The 20022-nt window shown below is 43.4% G+C and overlaps 1 protein-coding gene across 1 annotated transcript in view; it reads left to right on the top strand.

The window, feature by feature from the left end:
- The first annotated feature begins 670 nt into the window (after positions 1–670).
- The window catches only part of ADAMTS5 (ADAM metallopeptidase with thrombospondin type 1 motif 5), a 41114-nt gene continuing 21762 nt past the window's right edge, over positions 671–20022 (top strand). The window contains exons 1-2 of the mRNA XM_077807270.1: positions 671–1690; positions 14673–14805. Coding sequence (XP_077663396.1) covers positions 671–1690; positions 14673–14805 — 1153 coding nt within the window. The remainder of the gene's footprint in view (positions 1691–14672; positions 14806–20022) is intronic.

The raw sequence follows: 20022 nt of genomic DNA on the forward strand, positions 1-20022 counted from the left end.
AAATTGCCATTGCAGGATGGCATTCCGCTATAAATTCATTGTTCCACCTCCTCTCATCTTCACATTTCTCTCCCTTCTCCTCTTGTTCACATCGACAGACTGGGGATAACAACCCGTACTAGAAAGGGAGAAGCTGTTTTACAAAATCCAGGGCATTATTATTATTATTATTATTATTTTAACCATCTCACCGGAGACGATCGAGCCTTTTTTGGCGTGTGTGTTTCTTCTCCTCTCTTCAAACAAAAGGGGGCAAAGGAAGGCGAGGCACTTGCTGCTGAAAGGGCCGATCTGTAGCGGATCCGCCGGCCTCTGCTGAGGAGGATGGTGCAGTGACTCCGCGAGAGAAGTGGAAGAAGAGCGGAAAGTGCTCAAACTTCTCCGCTCGCCGGGTGTGAGCCTCCCTTCTTCGCCTCCTGGGCAGCAGTTGTTTTAGGATTGTGGCGCTCTCCTTCCATGTGCTCCCGACTCTTCCCTGCAGAGAAACGCAAAAGTTCACACGCGAGCTGCCTTTGTTGACATTTTTTCCCCCTTCCTCCCACTCACACTTGCTTCAAGCTTGGGAGGATTCCCCCCCCCCCCACACACACACACACACCACCCTTAAGCTCCGCTGTTGATCTCCACCGGGTGACTTTTTTTCGTTTTTTTTTTTTAAAGAGAGACAAATATGGTCCTGAAGTTTGTTTCCCTGCTGCTGGCTGCGGAGTTGCACTTTGCCGCTGCCAAGACCGGATCTCCAACAGCAACAACAGCAGCACCTGCTGATGATAAAACCCGGCCGCCTCCCGGGGCAGCAGCAGCAGCGTCCCGTCAGCCTGGCCCCCAGCAGCTGCCCCGGACCAGCGGCCCGGTGCAGAACATTGACCAGATCTACTCCGGGGGAGGCAAGGTGGGCTACCTCCTCTACGCGGGGGGCAGCAGGTTCCTCTTGGATCTGGAGAGGGACGAGCTGGTGGGTCCGCAGGCCCCTGTGCAGCACCCCCGCGGCTGGGCTCACTGCTATTACCGGGGCACGGTGGACGGCAGCCCCCAGTCCCTGGCCGTATTCAACCTCTGCGGGGGGCTGGATGGCTACTTCGCGGTCAAACACGCCCGCTACACGGTGAAGCCCTTGCGCCGGGCCAAGGGGGCGGCCCCGCGGCGGGTCTATGGGCCCGGCTCCGCCCTGATCCCGCACCTCTTCCGCAAGGACCAGTTCAGCTTCCAGACGGTGCCTTCGCGCCCCAGCTGCGAGACGCGCGGCTCCGGCCAGGCCCCGCCGCTGGAGGGCAAAGGCGGGCTGCGGGGGGGTCAGGAGCGCCCCGCCCAGCCCCAGCTGGCCGCGGGGCCCTTTGCCCCGCCGGGCGCCGGGCGCAGGAGCAGGCGGTCCGTCTCCAGAGCCCGCCAGGTGGAGCTGCTGCTGGTGGCCGACGGCTCCATGGCCAAGAAGTACGGCAAGGGCCTGCAGCACTACCTGCTGACCCTGGCCACCATCGCCTCCCGGCTCTACGGGCACGCCAGCATCGAGAACCCCATCCGGCTGGCCGTGGTGAAGGTGGTGGTGCTGGGCGACAAGGAGAAGGGGCTGGAGGTCAACAAGAACGCGGCCACCACCCTGAAGAACTTCTGCAAGTGGCAGCACCAGCACAACCCGCTGGAGGACGGGCACGAGGAGCACTACGACGCCGCTATCCTCTTCACCCGGGAGGTAGGTGGCCTGCGGCCCTGGCACCCCTTGCCCAGCCCAACCAGGGCTCCGCACAATGGGACAGTGGTCTCTAGAGTCATAGATTCCAAGGCCAGACGGGACCGTTGTGATCATCTTGTCTGACCTCCTGTAGAGCACAGGCTAGAGATTGTCCCCACGATAAGCATCTCTTTTAGAAAAACTTCCGATCTTGATTTCAAAATTGTCAGTGATGGAGAAGCCACCATGGCGCTTGGTCAATTGTTTCAGTGGTTAATTACCCTCCTTTCTTGTCTGGCCTGATTTTCCTTCCTCCTCTGTTGTTTCCCTTTCTTTTACAGCCACCTTTACAGTCCTCCAGTCTGCAGGGTAGGTGTCTGACCCTCGCTTCTGTTGGTGTGTAGGTCACTGCGCTGGACAGCAACAAAGTTGATTGCAAACCCCGGCTGTGTGGGATCCTACCTCATTTCCTAACTAGTTGCTTAGTTGACAACACCACAGAATCATGATGATTAAAAAAACAAAGCAAAACAAAACCCTCCAAACTTTATGAGTGGTGCTATCTAAACTGAGGTGTAATGAGTGCAGGTGCTTTGCAAGTTTCTCTGGCGCATCTGCTGATGCACTGCCTCCCTGGCCGGCAGCATCCCATGTTTATTCCAGAGTTGGGCTACTTTTGGATAGAGACTGCAAGTGTTTAGGGCCGGTGTTAATTTGTATAATCTGGACACATGGCTACTAGAGATGAGACCGGGGATCGGCAACCTTTGGCATGCAGCCCGTCAGGGAAATCCAGGCCAATGGGGGCTGCGGGAAACGGCAGCCAGCACATACCTTGGCCCACGCCCCTTTCCGCAGCCCCCATTGGCCTGGAGCGGCGAAACGCAGCCAGTGGGAGCTGCGATCGGCCAAACCTGCAGACGCGGCAGGTAAACAAACTGGCCCGGCCCGCCAGCGGATTTCCCTGATGGGCCGCATGCCAAAGGTTGCCGATCCCTGGACTAGACCAAGATCAGCAAATTCATCTCCACTTGAGAAATTACATTGCTGTCATAGTCTGTTTCACATTTCCTTGTTAACAGGAGTTCATCTTCCATCATTTATGTATAGTCACAGTAAAGAACTGACAACACCCATTAGACCAAATTAATCCAAGAATGAATTTGACCGATTAAGATTAGGAAAACAGAATGAATTGGTAGTTAACACCTTAAGGAGCACATGACTTCCCTGCTTAGCAGCTATAATTTAACATGGTATTCCCAGCATGACAGAAAAATGGCACTAGGCCTGGAGGAATACAGAACTTGTGGTACAAAACTAGGACTTAAATATAAGACACATAAACGAAGCCACATTAACTCAGTTCAACTCAGTTTGTGGAGGAGCATGTAGTACCTTGCTATCCATATAGTGAAAAATTGGTCTCCTAATCAATTAAAGGCCGGATACCACAATTCTCATCCATGCAAAACTCTGCATCAGTGCCTTAATTGCATTGCCATACATAGTTAAGGGGCACTGCTCCTGTGGACATGTGGTATAGTTTAGGCAATGATCTATTGTAAGAATATCCCGTTCAGTTATATTTTTTCTTTCCTCAGTAAGAAAATAATAAAAAACTGCAGGACTTTCTGTTAGTTTGAATTCTCTTGCTTTGCTGCATCACAGGAGGCTGCCAAAAAGGATTCTTTGGATGGTTTCTGGAAGGAGGTGCTCAAGAGGAAAGGGAAAGAAAAAAGACTGGCTTACTTTTGTCGCTGTAAATACTTGAAATATTAGGCTCAGTCTCTGTCATCCCAAACTTGTACAGCAGGTACTTTCTTGTGGCAGTTCAAACCCATCCATTCTGTTTGTTAAAAGCTGTATCAGATCTCATTTTAAAACAGTCACCTTGCTAATTACAATCTGAAGGAGAGGAAGCTAGCTTGATAGTATCAAACTGCTTTCGTTTTTGATCAATATTGAATGGCGATTCTGGGCCAAATTCTGTCACTCTCACATGTCTCTGTAAGTACTTCTGTCGATTTCAATGGGACTAATCGTGCTTCACACAAATAAGGATGGCAGATTGTGGCCCTAAACTTTGAGATGATCGCTAACAATTGGACTGCATTGCATAATATCTTACTCTGTGAGTTAGGTTTCAAAGGGACTACAGGTGGTAGAATCTGATCCTAAACATTTATATTAGATGAAAATATCACAGCAAAGAGCAAAATATCACAATTTCTGCAGTCTCAGTTTGATCTTAGTGATTATAGTAATAACATTCATAGGACACATTAGCCTTCATATGGAAAAATAGTTTGCACTATTACCAAACAAACGGAAATATGTTCCAAGAAAAATCATTGGCTGCGGTTTGCTTGGTATATGGTTTTTGACACAATTAATTATTTGACATATCCTCAGCTGACGTAAATCAGCATAGCTCAACTCAATTTAATGAATTGCTGCACTGATTTACATCAGCTGAGGATCTGGCCCTGTATTTTAAGCTCATGGAGGTTGCATCATAGGTATATTTGTCTTACTGAGAAAAAACACAGGTATTTTCTTACTATGTGCATTCCTGGACTGTTTTTGAAGGGAATGTGCTGAGATCCATACCGCTTTCATCTGACGGTGTTGGAAGGTTCAAAGTGAATCTCAGTTAGACCTCAGAATGTAAACATGAAAAAGGGTTAAAGGATCAACAAGCAGAAGAGGTACAGCTCTTAGAAAATAGGGTTTTTTTAACCTCAAAGAAAGATCCCCCCCCCACACACAGTTTTGTTTTTCAATGAGAAGAAGCAGCAGTTGGCATGAGGATCCAACTTTTACAACTGTGTTTTGAATGTATGAAGTAGGTTGCTTAGCAACTAGACGCCAAGCTATGGCTCCATGTTTTCCTGGGCTCTGAATGCTGCTGGGCTCAGTGTTTGTACATCCAGATGTCTTCTTCTAAATGGCTTGTTTTTCAGGCATGGAGCAAATGTGTGAGATACATTTTCCGTCTGTTTATTAGCCAAGCCCACCTTGATCTTTGCGTCTGTGTGTCAACAGAATAATATTGACAATTCATTTATCAAACTAACACATTTCACAAACTTTAAGTAACTCATTATGCATCATCAGTGTGTACATTAAGCATGCATATTACCATGTAGCTCTCTAGCCTAACACTTACATTGATTCTGGAAGGACTCTTGTACCAGAACTCACATTACACACAGCAAAATATTTGAAAGACATACTGATCTTGCTTGAATGTGAAAGTGCTTTCAAGGTCCTTCCCCTTGTTCTTGTTTTCCTTTCACTTTTTTTTTTTAAAGACAAATCAATATGTAAATGTTCATAGTACTGAATGCACCAAGGGCTTTCCCTCAGTGTAGAATTATTACCAGTAATTATGTTGTTAGTATTTAAATTACAGGTAGTGCCTATGCAATCTGTTTTTAAGCAGAACTACTGAGTCCTGATTTAGAAAAAGCAATTGACCTTTATGGCTCAATGATAGGTGGTCTATCTGTATTTAATCTGGTAAGTGCTTCAAAATGAGCCATGCTGCATAACACAAGAGGTCAATATATAATTTGCAAGGGATCTGGGTTTAACTCTCTCTAATATAGACAAATGGCCAGGCTTTGAAAGGTATTTAGACACTTAGTGGGATTTTCAAAAGCATCTAGGCACCATAATACCCATGGGCATTTAAAACTCTGGCCCAAAGTTTTAAGTGAAAATACTTCTTAACTTGGATCCAGGGCTATGCACTGATATCAACAAGTGCTTCTCCTGAGTAAGGATTACAAAATCAGACCCATTAGTTTCAATTAATCCTAACTCTTGTGTGACAAATTCAATGATTTGCTTCAATGTTACAGAAAAGTGTTATAGAATTTAATAGAGGTGAAATTTTTAAATCACTAGGTTCTGTAGAAATGTGATAGGGTTATACAGATATTATTTCAAAGCCTACATAATTTCATAAAGAAAAATATTCTTTCTGTAGGCCTGGTTCTGCCCCTACTGTTGACTGTGAGAGAACCAGGCCCCGTAGAGTATTTGAATTCTATAGAATGGTTAAAAAAATATAATAGGTGATAATTTTCCATTAAATTATAAATTTGGTAGTCCCTAAGATGCCACAAGTACTCCTCAGGGTTTTTTGGCTGGTACAGACTAACACGGCTACTAGTCTGAAATCATTAAATTCTGTAGGACTTTTCATTAGGCCAGATAAATACATTCTCCATAGATCTGTTATTGTCTTTGTTTACTTTGTGGCTAGGTCTCTAACTATGGTTCTAAATTTCTGGGCCAAATTCACACTTTTTGTAAATTCATTGACTTTAGTGGAGTTACACCAAGGATGAATTTAGTCTGTTTGCTTAAATCTCTTTTGTTTATGTCTAATGCTTAGACTCTGGAAACTATTTATTTGCTATATTGACAATGCTTATTAACATTAACAGTAAATATCAGACTATTTGTCACAACACAAACACATGAGTGATGTAGCTTCCAAACTGTACTTGAACCAATACCATTGTTTTCTTGGGTTAAGTCTTCTCAGCAAGTACCCAATAAAATCAGGCCAGATTAACAAGTGTGAACTTGCACAGCACTGTCTGCCCCTTTAAGGGCTTGCAGAGTCAGGGAGCAGCAAGCCCTGGCCTAAGGAGAATCCATCAGACTGGTGTTGGGAACCAGCTGATACAGCCAAGCAGCAGTTTTAATGACTGGCTCTGATTCCCACTTGGAAGATATTAGTAAGGACCCAGATCTGTGAGTAGAGGGGGCACAAGAGAGACAAACACTTTCCTGAGCAGCAGTGGAAGGCTGCAACAGGGCAGGAAGGCCCTGTGGTCCCCCCTGAGGCTAAGGTATGGCCTTGAGCTCCGTGGGTGGCAGAAGAACTGCAGTACCAGTCCAGTTCAGGACTATCACTTTTGTTTCTTGTCACTATTTTTTGCCTTTGTGGGGCGGAGGAATAGAAGAGCTTGTGCTGAAAGCTAAAACAGAGTTAGGTATGGCTGATTGTTACAGCCCCCACCCATCTCAGGAGGTCCCTGACCACCAAACCAGCCTCCCCCCAAAACCTGATTGATTCTATGAGCCCCTGCTCCAGGTCGCAACCCTACTCACTCAGATTTGACCAGTCATGACGGAGTGGTGGCCGGGGCAAACCTGTGTGAGTGGTGCTGTGAACTGGCGCTTGGGCCCTCCACTTCTCCCACAACCAGCAAACCAAACAGAGGTTTTGCTGCATGCCCCCTCCAGCCCCGAAAATTTGACCATTCCCTGCCCCCAGTTGAGACGTTCCCTTCAAGGGGATAGCATTGTTAAGAGCGTATTGTTAAGAGTTTATAGGTGGGAAGCGGCACAGTGAAGTTTTGCCTACGGTGGCAATTGTCTTCTATATCACATGCTCTGTGTAGTTTAAGGATGGAGTAATTTCCATAATGCACAGGGTCCCAAAATTATTTAATCCAGGCCTGTGTACAATTCCCCCAACCTGTATCATTCATGACCTAAGCTAAATTTGAATGCAAGCTCCCAGAGGAGAACTACTGAAAACATCTGGACAAAATCCCGTTCTCTTTCTTTCCTTTCATTCCACCCTGAATCATATGAAAACTAAAATAGATACTTCTCACAACAAATACAGGCAACCAGAACATGAAAAAGTCTTTCATAAGTACTGCTCAGCATAGTCAGTGATAGTACCGTCATGCCTGGCTCTAACAAAAAAGTTCACATTAGAGCCAGAGGCCACAGTCCTGCCCTTTTCCACATAGCAATTATATGGGTCCTGCTTATGTGATTTAGTTTAACTATCAAGCTGACAGTGCTGTTAAAATTTAACAGCAAGCATTGGATTATCTCAGCTCAATGGATGATAATTTCACTGAGTGGAGAACGTGCTTTCTTTGGCTCTCATTATTTCTTTTTATTTTACCATCTCATCCAAATTATTATCCTTTGTTAGTAAGCCAGAGGTCACTCTGTCATTGTGCCAATTGCCAGCAGTATCTCTACATAGGTTTTTGATGTTTAATGTCCAGTGTAACTGATCCTTATTACACTAAACAATTACAACATTTGCTGTCATTCTTACTTGCAGAGCAGTTCCATTGACCTTATATAAATATCATATGTTTTGTGTAGGAAATGTCAGTGGGGAAAATAATATGTGGTAATTTTGTGCATGTAAGTAGATGTGAGCAAACCATTGCAATATTTCACAATATTTGTATTGACTTCCTCCCCCCAAAAAGCTAGGCCTAATGCATTTATGCACAGACTTCTAATTGTCTGCCAGATTACCAATTTGGTAGCCCAAGGCACTTTTTTTCTGGCATGTCCAGAAACCTCTTTCAAATGCTTTTAGACAGCTTTTACAGTTCTAACATGCAAAAGATGTTACACGATGAAGAATTAAGTGTGTTTGAAGAGCAAGGTTTATGAATGGAAGAAATGTGGGGAAAAGTTAAACTTCTTGCTCAAAGTATATCTAGCTAGAGCTTAAGGCACTATTTAATGTCAGGATTCAAAATTTGCATCTGTTACAGATCAGTTTATTCCAGTTCTCAGACATACAACTAGAATTAAAGATTTTCAAGCAAAATTAGTTTCCAGTCTCAGTAGGGACACTTCACACTTGTCTTCATTCACAACAATGCCACATGGAGGTGGCAAAAGACCAGACTTTCTTGATGCACTTCAAGAATGCTGAGAAAACTTGGCCTTTAATGAGCTGTCTAATTAACAATTGATCTTTCGATGCACAGCTCATTTTTCCTAAATCATTTCTTTGCCAAGCCTTTAGGATTACCATCTATTGTCTCCTGTACAGTGAATGCGTTTCCTATTGATACATCATTTTGAAACTACTGCAATCTAGATCAAAGGGCATACTGAATTCTTTCTTTAGAAACAGCAAGAAATGTTTATTCTTGAAAGTTTCCACCACTATTTGGAGATAATTAAGTGAGATAAAGGTCAGATGAAATTAGACAGATATGAATGGGTATCTAACTCTTTAAATGAAAACCACACATTATGTGGAAATAATGCTTGGAAACTAACTAAAAGCATTATATGGGCCCATGCTTGCTTAGTGCTTTTGATGCAGTTTGAAAAATTGAGCAAGCCTGCAGATTTATTAGGTTACATCATTACATCAGGGCCTGATTTTAAGCAAGAATACTCTTCAGGTGCAATAAAAACCTCCAATGTACTCCCAGCAATTTTACTTTAGGAGCATCTAAGGTTGCATCTGACACCTCCAAGGGAAGCTAAGAATGTTATTGATACTTACAACTAACCATCAATAGTCAGTGGGACCACTGATGTGTGTACATCAGGACAAAATTTGTCCTAAAAGTTTCAATCTGCAGAAGTATAAACAGGCTAGGTTTTTAATAATATACATTCAAGTCTTTGCTATTGAAAAAGACCAAGCAACTAGGGAATGGGTAGCGAGTTGAGGTAAATAGTATGAAGCAATGTAATTGCAGAACAGTTGTCTCAGAATCATCACTTGGTAGGATTAAAAAATGCATAGTGTACATATACAGAACCACAGTAAAATGAGTTACATAGGTCAAGTCTGAGCAGCCATGGAGATGCAGGGGAAAAGAAACGTAATTGAGATCATGAGCTGAGAACAGCATGGAAATGCGTGTCTAAAAGTCTGCCTAAGTAAATATTGATAATGATAGCATTAACTTAAGTAAAAAAAAAATGCATCTATGCACAGTTACCCAGGATTGAAAAACAGGATAAACCGCTGCTGGCAGTATGTAAATCTAAATCTCCAAAACCCAGCCAATTCAAGTTTGACTCTAGTTACAGCCATTGTTAAAGAGCAACCCACAGCCACACTCTTCCAATAATCGCTCTACACCACGAAGCTAATACCAGACAGCAATTCCAATCCCCACACCACAGGTCCTCTTTTAACCCCCCACCCCATCCCCAACATACACACCTCTCGTGCCCAACTCTCTACCAGAATTAATAGACTGAGCCTGCAGTGTACACCCACCCTTCTTCCACATTGCCTGGCACCTACTGCATCACAGGAATGGACGCTTAGATGACCCAAATAACCAAAGTTTTTACCACCACCAAATACTGGATCCATGGGTCTGCTCTCTACATCCACAATTTCTGTTGTTCCCTTCATCCTTCTTCTTTTTCCTGTATAGGGGTTTATGATCACATGCTTCATTCCCTCCCTAAGAGGGAACACACACCCCTTCCTAATAGCATGACACCTTAGGAACATCATGGCTTGAAAGTTATGGCATTCAGAGTAATTGATCTCCTCCCTTGGGATTTTCCGGTTGTGACGACTAACTAATGCAGCTCATCTGGGACTCAAATCGCCTTATGTGAAATTCTGTAAAAACAGGAAAAAAGGTTAAAGAAAATATAGGGGACATCTTTCCAGCCTGTTTTAATTTGGCTAAATTCAAATGTTACAAAGACGAGCACGGTAGTGACATTTGTAGGTTTGACTTTGGCATGTACAGCCCTTTGGTCAACTACTGGAACTGAGAATAAATACACTTTTTGGGTGGTGTTGCAAAATTTCTGAAAACATGTCTGTTGTGTGGTGACACACAGCATGCAGTCTGATGTGATGTCAGCAACATGTCCATATTAACAAAGCATTGCTGAATACAGATGCCCTGGCGTGTTGAAAGCCACATGTATATATGTAAAAAGAAAAGGAAGACTTGTGGCACCTTAGAGACTAACAAATTTGTTAGTCTCTAAGGTGCCACAAGTCCTCCTTTTCTTTTTGCGAATACAGACTAACATGGCTGCTACTCTGAAACATGTATATATGTGAGACAAAAAGTAGGTGAGGTAATATCTTTTATTGGACCAACTTCTGTATATGTAGCAGTCTTGACATTAATAGAAGTGGCAGGATGAAATCCCCATGCACCACTTTGGAAATTTTAGAGTAATATGTATGTTCAGGCTTGATAGAAGTGGTGCATTTTAAATGGAGATTTGAAGGAAGGAAGAAAGGAATAGAATCTGAATTATTTTAGAGAAAAAAGGTACCAAGCAGAGAGATTTCTTTGACAGATCCATTTGAAAATATAGTTGTGTCTTCAAATGGCACTTTCATTCAACCATGCTGAAGTGGTAGATGGACTATGGAATAGGCATATTTTGGTATTTTCCCTTTAAGCCATCTGACCATCTCTGTCTGTTAATTGCATTTTGCACATTACAGTGTGCTAAACTTTCTGACGATTTAGCAGTCCATACTACATATATGCAAAATACATAAGGACCTGATCCAAAGCCCATTGACATTTCAATGAGAGTCTTTCTGTTGACCTTTACATCAGGCTAAATATGTATATGCATGTCCACACAATGTAACATTAATGCAACCATCTGAAAGCAAAAGCATTGGGAAAGGTAATATTGTTGTTAATTTTGTTGTCTCTTTCACCAACAGAATTTGGTCCACTAAAAGATATGACTCACCTACCTTGTTTCTCTAATAGCCTGGGACCAAAATAGAATCATAGAATATCAGGGTTGGAAGGGACCTCAGGAGGTCATCTAGTCCAACCCGCTGCTCAAAGCAGGACCAATCCCCAATTAAATCATCCCAGCCAGGGCTTTGTCAAGCCTGACCTTAAAAACTTCTAAGGAAGGAGATTCTACCACCTCCCTAGGTAACTCATTCCAGTGTTTCACCACCCTCCTAGTGAAAAAGTTTTTCCTAATATCCAACCTAAACCTCCCCCACTGCAACTTGAGACCATTACTCCTTGTCCTGTCCTCTTCTACCACTGAGAATAGTCTAGAACCATCCTCTCTGGAACCACCTCTCAGGTAGTTGAAAGCAGCTATCAAATCCCCCCTCATTTTTCTCTTCTGCAGACTAAACAATCCCAGTTCCCTCAGTCTCTCCTCGTAAGTCATGTGTTCCAGACCCCTAATCATTTTTGTTGCCCTTCGCTGGACTCTCTCCAATTTATCCACATCCTTCTTGTAGTGTGGGGCCCGAAACTGGACACAGTACTCCAGATGAGGCCTCACCAATGTCGAATAGAGGGGGACGATCACGTCCCTCGATCTGCTCGCTATGCCCCTACTTATACATCCCCAAATGCCATTGGCCTTCTTGGCAACAAGGGCACACTGCTGACTCATATCCAGCTTCTCGTCCACTGTCACCCCTAGGTCCTTTTCCGCAGAACTGCTGCCTAGCCATTCGGTCCCTAGTCAGTAGCTGTGCATTGGGTTCTTCCGTCCTAAGTGCAGGACCCTGCACTTATCCTTATTGAACCTCATCAGATTTCTTTTGGCCCAATCCTCCAATTTGTCTAGGTCCCTCTGTATCCTATCCCTGCCCTCCAGCGTATCTGCCACTCCTCCCAGTTTAGTATCATCCGCAAATTTGCTGAGAGTGCAATCCACACCATCCTCCAGATCATTTATGAAGATATTGAACAAAACCGGCCCCAGGACCGACCCCTGGGGCACTCCACTTGACACCGGCTGCCAACTAGACATGGAGCCATTGATCACTACCCGTTGAGCCCGACAATCTAGCCAACTTTCTACCCACCTTATAGTGCATTCATCCAGCCCATACTTCTTTAACTTGCTGACAAGAATACTGTGGGAGACCGTGTCAAAAGCTTTGCTAAAGTCAAGAAACAATACATCCACTACTTTCCCTTCATCCACAGAACCAGTAATCTCATCATAGAAGGTGATTAGATTAGTCAGGCATGACCTTCCCTTGGTGAATCCATGCTGACTGTTCCTGATCACTTTCCTCTCATGTAAGTGCTTCAGGATTGATTCTTTGAGGACCTGCTCCATGATGTTTCCGGGGACTGAGGTGAGGCTGACTGGCCTGTAGTTCCCAGGATCCTTCTTCTTCCCTTTTTTAAAGATTGGCACTACATTAGCCTTTTTCCAGTCATCTGGGACTTCCCCCGTTCGCCACGAGTTTTCAAAGATAATGGCCAATGGCTCTGCAATCACAGCTGCCAATTCCTTTAGCACTCTCGGATGCAACTTGTCCGGCCCCATGGACTTGTGCACGTCCAGCTTTTCTAAATAGTCCCTAACCACCTCTTTCTCCACAGAGGGCTGGCCATCTATTCCCCATGTTGTGATGCCCAGCGTAGCAGTCTGGGAGCTGACCTTGTTAGTGAAGACAGAGGCAAAAAAAGCATTGAGTACATTAGCTTTTTCCACATCCTCTGTCACTAGGTTGCCTCCCTCATTCAGTAAGGGGCCCACACTTCCCTTGGCTTTCTTCTTGTTGCCAACATACCTGAAGAAACCCTTCTTGTTACTCTTGACATCTCTCGCTAGCTGCAGCTCCAGGTGCGATTTGGCCCTCCTGATTTCATTCCTACATGCCCGAGCAATATTTTTATACTCTTCCCTGGTCATTTGTCCAACCTTCCACTTCTTCTAAGCTTCTTTTTTATGTTTAAGAACCGCTAGGATTTCACCGTTAAGCCAAGCTGGTCGCCTGCCATATTTACTATTCTTTCGACACATCGGGATGGTTTGTCCCTGTAACCTCAACAGGGATTCCTTGAAATACAGCCAGCTCTCCTGGACTCCTTTCCCCTTCATGTTAGTCCCCCAGGGGATCCTACCCATCCGTTCCCTGAGGGAGTCGAAGTCTGCTTTCCTGAAGTCCAGGGTCCGTATCCTGCTGCTTACCTTTCTTCCCTGTGTCAGGATCCTGAACTCAACCAACTCATGGTCACTGCCTCCCAGATTCCCATCCACTTTTGCTTCCCCCACTAATTCTTCCCGGTTTGTGAGCAGCAGGTCAAGAAAAGCTCCCCCCCTAGTTGACTCCTCTAGCACTTGCACCGGGAAATTGTCCCCTACGCTTTCCAAAAACTTCCTGGATTGTCTATGCACCGCTGTATTGCTCTCCCAGCAGATATCAGGAAAATTAAAGTCACCCATGAGAACCAGAGCGTGCAAACTAGTAGCTTCTGCGAGCTGCTGGAAGAAAGCCTCATCCACCTCATCCCCCTGGTCCGGTGGTCTATAGCAGACTCCCACCACTACATGGCTACAACCACACTGCATACAGCATAGTTTTTCGACAATCTAAAGGACAGCAAGAAAGGCAAAATGGTTCAGTGGTCAGGGCACTAGTCTAGTACTTGGGAGATCTGGGATTCAATTCTCTCCTCTGCCACAGACTTCCTGTGTGACCTTGCGCAAGTCATTGAGTTTCTCTGTGCTTCAGCTCCCCATCCATAAAATGGAGATAATAGCACTGCCCTTCCTCCCAAGGATGTTATGAGGATAAATCAGTTAACGCCTGTGAAGTGCTTTGAGATCTACTGATGAAAAATATAGGTATTATTAATTATAAGTGCCATTTAGGAATGCATAGTTTTGTGGTTACAACAGGAGACTGCGAGTCAAGAAATCTGTTTTCATACCCAGCTCTCTCTAAGTGACCTTGAAAAAAATCACTTACAATTCAGTTCCCTCATCTGTAAAATGGCGATTAATAATACATCCTTGGCCCACGCTGCTTCCCGCAGCCCCCATGGGCCTGGAGCGGCGAACCGCGGCCAGTGGGAGCTGCGATCAGCCAAACCTGCGGACGCGGCAGATAAACAAACTGGCCCAGCCCACCAGGGGGCTTACCCTGATGGGCCACGTGCCAAAGTTTGCCGATCCCTGGCCTAGCACAATTGGACTCTGATGTCAGTGGGAGCCTCTAGGCACCATAGTAATTAATTACGAGTCTTATCCAACTCCCCTCAAAGTCAATGAAAAGTCTCCCATTGACTTTCATGGGGGTGGGATTGGGCCATCATGCTTTTAAAGTGCATTGAGATCCTTAATAGATGACCGTCCAAAGTACTAGTAGTATTATCCGGGTCCAGCTGTTTGCAAAGGGCCGGTGACTCTACTTGTTGTTACCTGTGGGTATAAACATTTATCTTAATGACTTTTTTCTCTTTCTTGGCAGGATTTATGTGGGCATCATTCATGTGATACTCTGGGAATGGCAGACGTTGGGACCATATGCTCTCCTGAACGCAGCTGTGCAGTGATTGAAGATGACGGCCTCCATGCAGCTTTTACAGTGGCTCACGAAATTGGTATGCAGTGCCTTTTCTGTTCCCTTGCCAAATCAAACACTTGTAACAGCTGCATTAGTAACCAAAATACTTCACAATTAATTCCAGATTTCCCCTGGTTCAGATGTACACTTGGGGATTAAAGCTGTATACATATGCACTTTGGGGTTAACTAATAAGAGATCAGAAGGCAAGTGAAGGCGCACAGTAGGTGTTTCCTTTCTGACAATGTCAGTTTAAATCAGTAGTTGAAGTGAAAATTCAAGGACTGCTACTGTCCAAAAATGTCAGTACATGTCCCTTATGAGAAAATATTGGCCCGGTCTATTATGGTTTATATGCATCTAGCATACATACTGTGGGAAGTAACTTACACTGCAGAATCACTTACTGGACCTTTCAGGAGCAATCGTTATGAACATTCAGTCAGTATGTTTTTTTATTGTCTGCTGAGTGGACTGAAATCAGCTTTCATGGAATGGGAAAATGCTGATATTATTTTCACCCTATTAACATTCCAATTTTATGGTGAAATGCAATATTAAAATCAGTTCTAAAATAGCTGAAAATAGTATTTAGGTGCCAGAGACTTAGTCTCAAAAATCACTCAACCATGTGTCAGCTGATGCTCAGCAGGCAATAATTTACACTAAAAATCCACTCTGTGGCCTTCAGAAGGTGACATTTAAGACTGCATTAATGATGGAGGAGGGGTTGCATACCAGTAAATTACATCTGGTATCATATATTCCTCGAGACAGATTGCTGACACCTTCGTCAGTTTTAATTTACCAGTAGATCCCACACTATGTTTCAGATCTTCACTTTCCTCAATCATTCACACTATCATAATTGCTGGAGATTTGTTTGTATAAAAACTATTAGCTCTGTAGCGTGAACGGTAATGGAAATGGAAAACAATTTTTTTAACATTCTTGGAAGGAAATAACAAGGCAAGAGACTTTCAGGCAGTGCCAACTTCTGAATTGCCTTATACCTCATGCCAAACCAAAGTAAAGTTTGTTTTGGGAGTATCATTGCACTAGTTCAGTTTTCAAATAGCTAGCAGGTAGGGGGAAAGAGTCCTGTGTCTAATATCCCTAGAATGGCATTCAGAAGTCACTTGGGCTTTACTCATGGTTTTCATGTTAGTGGCTCTAGCCCCTCCACCAGACACCCTCAAATAATAAGGAGAAACTAACCTGGCACTCTTGCAGTGACACAGTCGAATGAAACTACAGATGGCTTGAGCTAAATCATTTGCTGTAGGAAAACCTATAAAATGATGTCAGAGTGGATCCTGATCCTGAAAGTTCTTAAACAGGGGGGCTGGAATCATAATAGGAGATAAAGCCCTTCTAAGTCACAAATTCAAAGCATTGGTAGATAGGTGCCACTATATGATAGTTATTCATTGACCCTATAGGAATTGTGTTTGCTTAGTTCATTTCCCAGCAAGAAGAGTCCACATCACAAAACCCACCTTCAGAACTGGAGCTGACTGATTCCCTCCTTGACACCCTTAGCAGAATGGCTAAGGAATTAAGGAGCATATAGACTGAATTATCCTCTGACTTCTAGAGATGGCACCTCCAGCTAAAGGTTAATGCACACTGGCAGAGAATGATGTGGAAGCTTGCACTGCTGCCACTCATACTAGATCTGTTCTGTGGATACTTTTCACCAGTAATAAATTCATATAATACTTTTAAATATCTTATACATTAAAGAGAAGAGAGGAGATGAATGAGTAATATGATACCTTTGAACTCAATTAGAAGAAAATATAAACATGCTTGAATTATTTTTAGTAATTTGGAAGCAGATTTTTCTTTGAAAAAAATCCCACCACTTTCTTACCTAGAGGTTTACCGTGAACCTGTAAAAGCTATAATTTTAAATATAAAAAAGGCAGGGATTGAAACTAGTGGATAAATAAGTACCCCACTGCACACAAGAACTCTAGTTCTAAGTTGTTTAAACTAATAGCCAGGTTTTCCTCACCATAAGATTTTAATAAGGAGGGGGTGTCCAGTCACAGATTGGTCTTTGTGTGTGTTTGTTACCCGAAGTGTGAGATGCTGGGAAGTGTGTGTGTGTGAGAGACCCAAAGTGGGAGACACTGGCAAAAAACACACTAACATTGCTTAGTCTGGTACTTAGATGACAGTAAAAGTCAAGAAAAATAAAAGTGTGGTGGGACTACCCTGTAGTTAAACTCTTTGGGAAAAACCCTGATGTGTCTAAGCTGAAGGCCGAATTCCTTCCTACCATACTGGAGTCTTACAGTTCCCTTTTTTTGCAGGAAGGGAGTGGATTTAATTTTACAATAACTTAGTTATTCAGTGGAATTCACCTAGCAGGGCAGAAAACACCCTCAGGACAGGGGTATTCTAAGTATTCCAAAGCTAGCTGGTCTTTTCTATTAGCAGGATTGGTTAAGCAAGCCAGCTAAGAAGCAAATCAGAATAATTGTCTGCAGTTCTTTAAGGGATTTGTGATGTGTTATAACATGAGAACCCAAATGTGGTAACTAATTAATCTGACCCTGTGAATTGTTGTACACCCTTACTTTGACCTGAATTCAGTGGGATTTGAAGGCACCTACCACCTCATAGACGGCGCTGGACTTTTTGCAGGATTGTGTCCTTTCTTAGGAAGATCAAAAAAATAAATGGAAATAAGGATCAAATCCACAGCTGTGTGCAGCCCAAGTACACAGGCTGGGGCTGGGTAAATGCTGGGTAAATGCCAGAAGGGGACTCTTCTGTCTGCTACAGCATGGAACCTCAGTGGTTCTGCTACCAGCAGGACTTTCACACCCACATACATCGGGTTTGGATTTACCCCTAAAAGAGAAAATATGTGAATTTTTCACAGTGGTTTTTGAAAGACAGAATGTGAATGACTAGCAATGACAGGTGGAATCAACAGAGGTCTATGAACATGAAAGCAAAAACAAACTGGTGGAGTCTTGAAATAACATTCATAGAACACTGGTTAGCAGACAGTAAGTTAGACTTGGAGAAGGTTTCATAGCAGGGGACTCAGCAAAGTTGGGCTTCAATTTTCTCCTACTTATGCTGGTGTAAAACAGGAATAATTTAACTGAGCCCAGTGAAGTTAGACTCACATAAAACAGGCGTATGGTGAAGAAGAATCAGATACAACATTCTTCATGCTAAGGATGATGCATCAAAAACAGTATTTATGGAAGAGACCTCCATACCTTTGAAGGTAATAATCCAGTTTCTGCCACAAGCAAAAGCAAGCAGCAGGTATGGGCTATACTTTTAAAACATAACCTGTAAAGATATTCAATCATTTGTGGTGAATACATATGTACTGATTTTCCTGTATTAAAATATGCATTGGACATGTAATTGGGATGGTACTATTCATGTGGTTGATAACATTAGGAACTGTAGAGATAGGTTAATTATAACCGTAAACCCACAGGTTGCATACTAATATGAAACAGGTGGACATCACAGGTGTATTGGAAAGTATGAGGCCAAAGGTCTAATGCCTTGAACAACATGAAAAGGTCACCAGTAGGTTACTCATGCACACCCTGATTTGGATTTATCTTTACCTTTCAGTTTTAAAAATAAAACAGTTCTAGGAGTGGTTATGCAATGTATCCTTCTTCCATGGCAAATAGTTCCTAGTAGAAAAGTGAGCAAAACACGTAGGAAAAGGTTTGTAAATAACTTTTCCCTGTTACTTGGGATCTATTTTATTGGGTTCTGTTTCCTGACAGTTGCAGCTTTTTTGTCCTTCCCCTTAAGGAAGGGTAGTCCAGAGTTTAGGGCTCTAACCTGGAACTTAGAAGACATGAGTTAAATTCCCTGCTCTGCCACAGATTTCCTTTGTCACCTAAAGCAAGTCACTTAGTTTTCCCTGTGCCTCAGTTCCCCCACTTTAGAGTGGGGGTAAAAGTACTTGCCACCTCACAGAGGATAAACACATCAAAAATTGTGATGTGCTTAGACCCCATGGTAGTGGGGACTATAGAAATGTGAGAGAAAGATTTCATTGCTAACGCTGTGAAAGTCCCATCTGTGCCCTGTTGAGCTATGGTGCATGAGCGTGATGTTATTAAAAGGCTCAAGCAGCCAATGAGAATGTGGCTTTTGACATGATCCAGAGTCGCCAGACATCCTTTAATTTTCAGTATTACACTTGTCAATTTAGTAACCACTTGTTGCTATTTATATTACCGCCGCATCTAGAAACCCCAGCTGATTTCAGGACCCCAAAGTACTAGATTTTTTTCCCACACATAATTGGAGACAGACCCTGCCCCAGTGAGTTTACAGTCTAAAGAAATAAGACTGGCAAAGGCTAGGAGAAAGGACACAGTATAACCCCCATTCCACAATTGGGAAGCTGAGGCAAACAGAGAACCAGTGATCTGCCCAACGTTACAGAGGAACCCTGCGGCAGAGCCAGGAACCCAGTTTACATCACCTGCATCCCAGTCCACTGTCTTCACCGCAAAACAGCATGCAAAACTCCTGTTTACTTCATGGAGAGTTACATGTGCATAGAAACTTACCAGGTGAGGCTCCAACTGAACATTTAATTGTTCTTTATTTCAACTTTGCAGAAGGCAATTTTGGTAAGCAGTGATGGAGGGTAACATCAGTCTCTCTGCTAGGAACCTTAACATTCATCTGGCCTTTTGAAAATTGCCTAATTCTCCATCTGTGATCAAACTGGCACATCACTGCTCTCTGTATCCTCCTGAGTAATGTGGCTCACGTATGCTCTTCCCAGTGTTTTATTTTTAGAATGTAACTTGACATTTACAACACTGAACTAATTAAGCTTTTGTTTGTTCATTAATTTCATCCTTTTCCCTGTAATTCCTCCTCTCCACTTTCAACAGATAGGTACAGTCATGACATTATGGAGCTGTGTGGAAGCTACAATTTGGGAATAACATGTTTCTTACTGAAACTTTTTCTCTGTGTCAACATCCTACGGTATGCGTTAGCGCATGCTCCCATTTTGTGAGAACCCGTTTACAGTTGCAAGCGCAAATACTGTTAACACTGCAGACATGCTTCTGAGCTCAGTATAAAGACAGTGATATTGCAATCCTTACTCAGGAAAAACATACTGAAGTATAGACACAAACCAAAACCCCAGATGCAAAAATGATAAAAGGGTTGAGGGCAGGTTCAGAACCTGGACCCAGCTGTGAATTTGATAGTTGTCTCTTATCTCCAT

The sequence above is a fragment of the Eretmochelys imbricata genome, chromosome 1 (genome assembly GCF_965152235.1).
Source record: "Eretmochelys imbricata isolate rEreImb1 chromosome 1, rEreImb1.hap1, whole genome shotgun sequence".
Lineage (NCBI taxonomy): Eukaryota > Metazoa > Chordata > Testudines > Cheloniidae > Eretmochelys > Eretmochelys imbricata.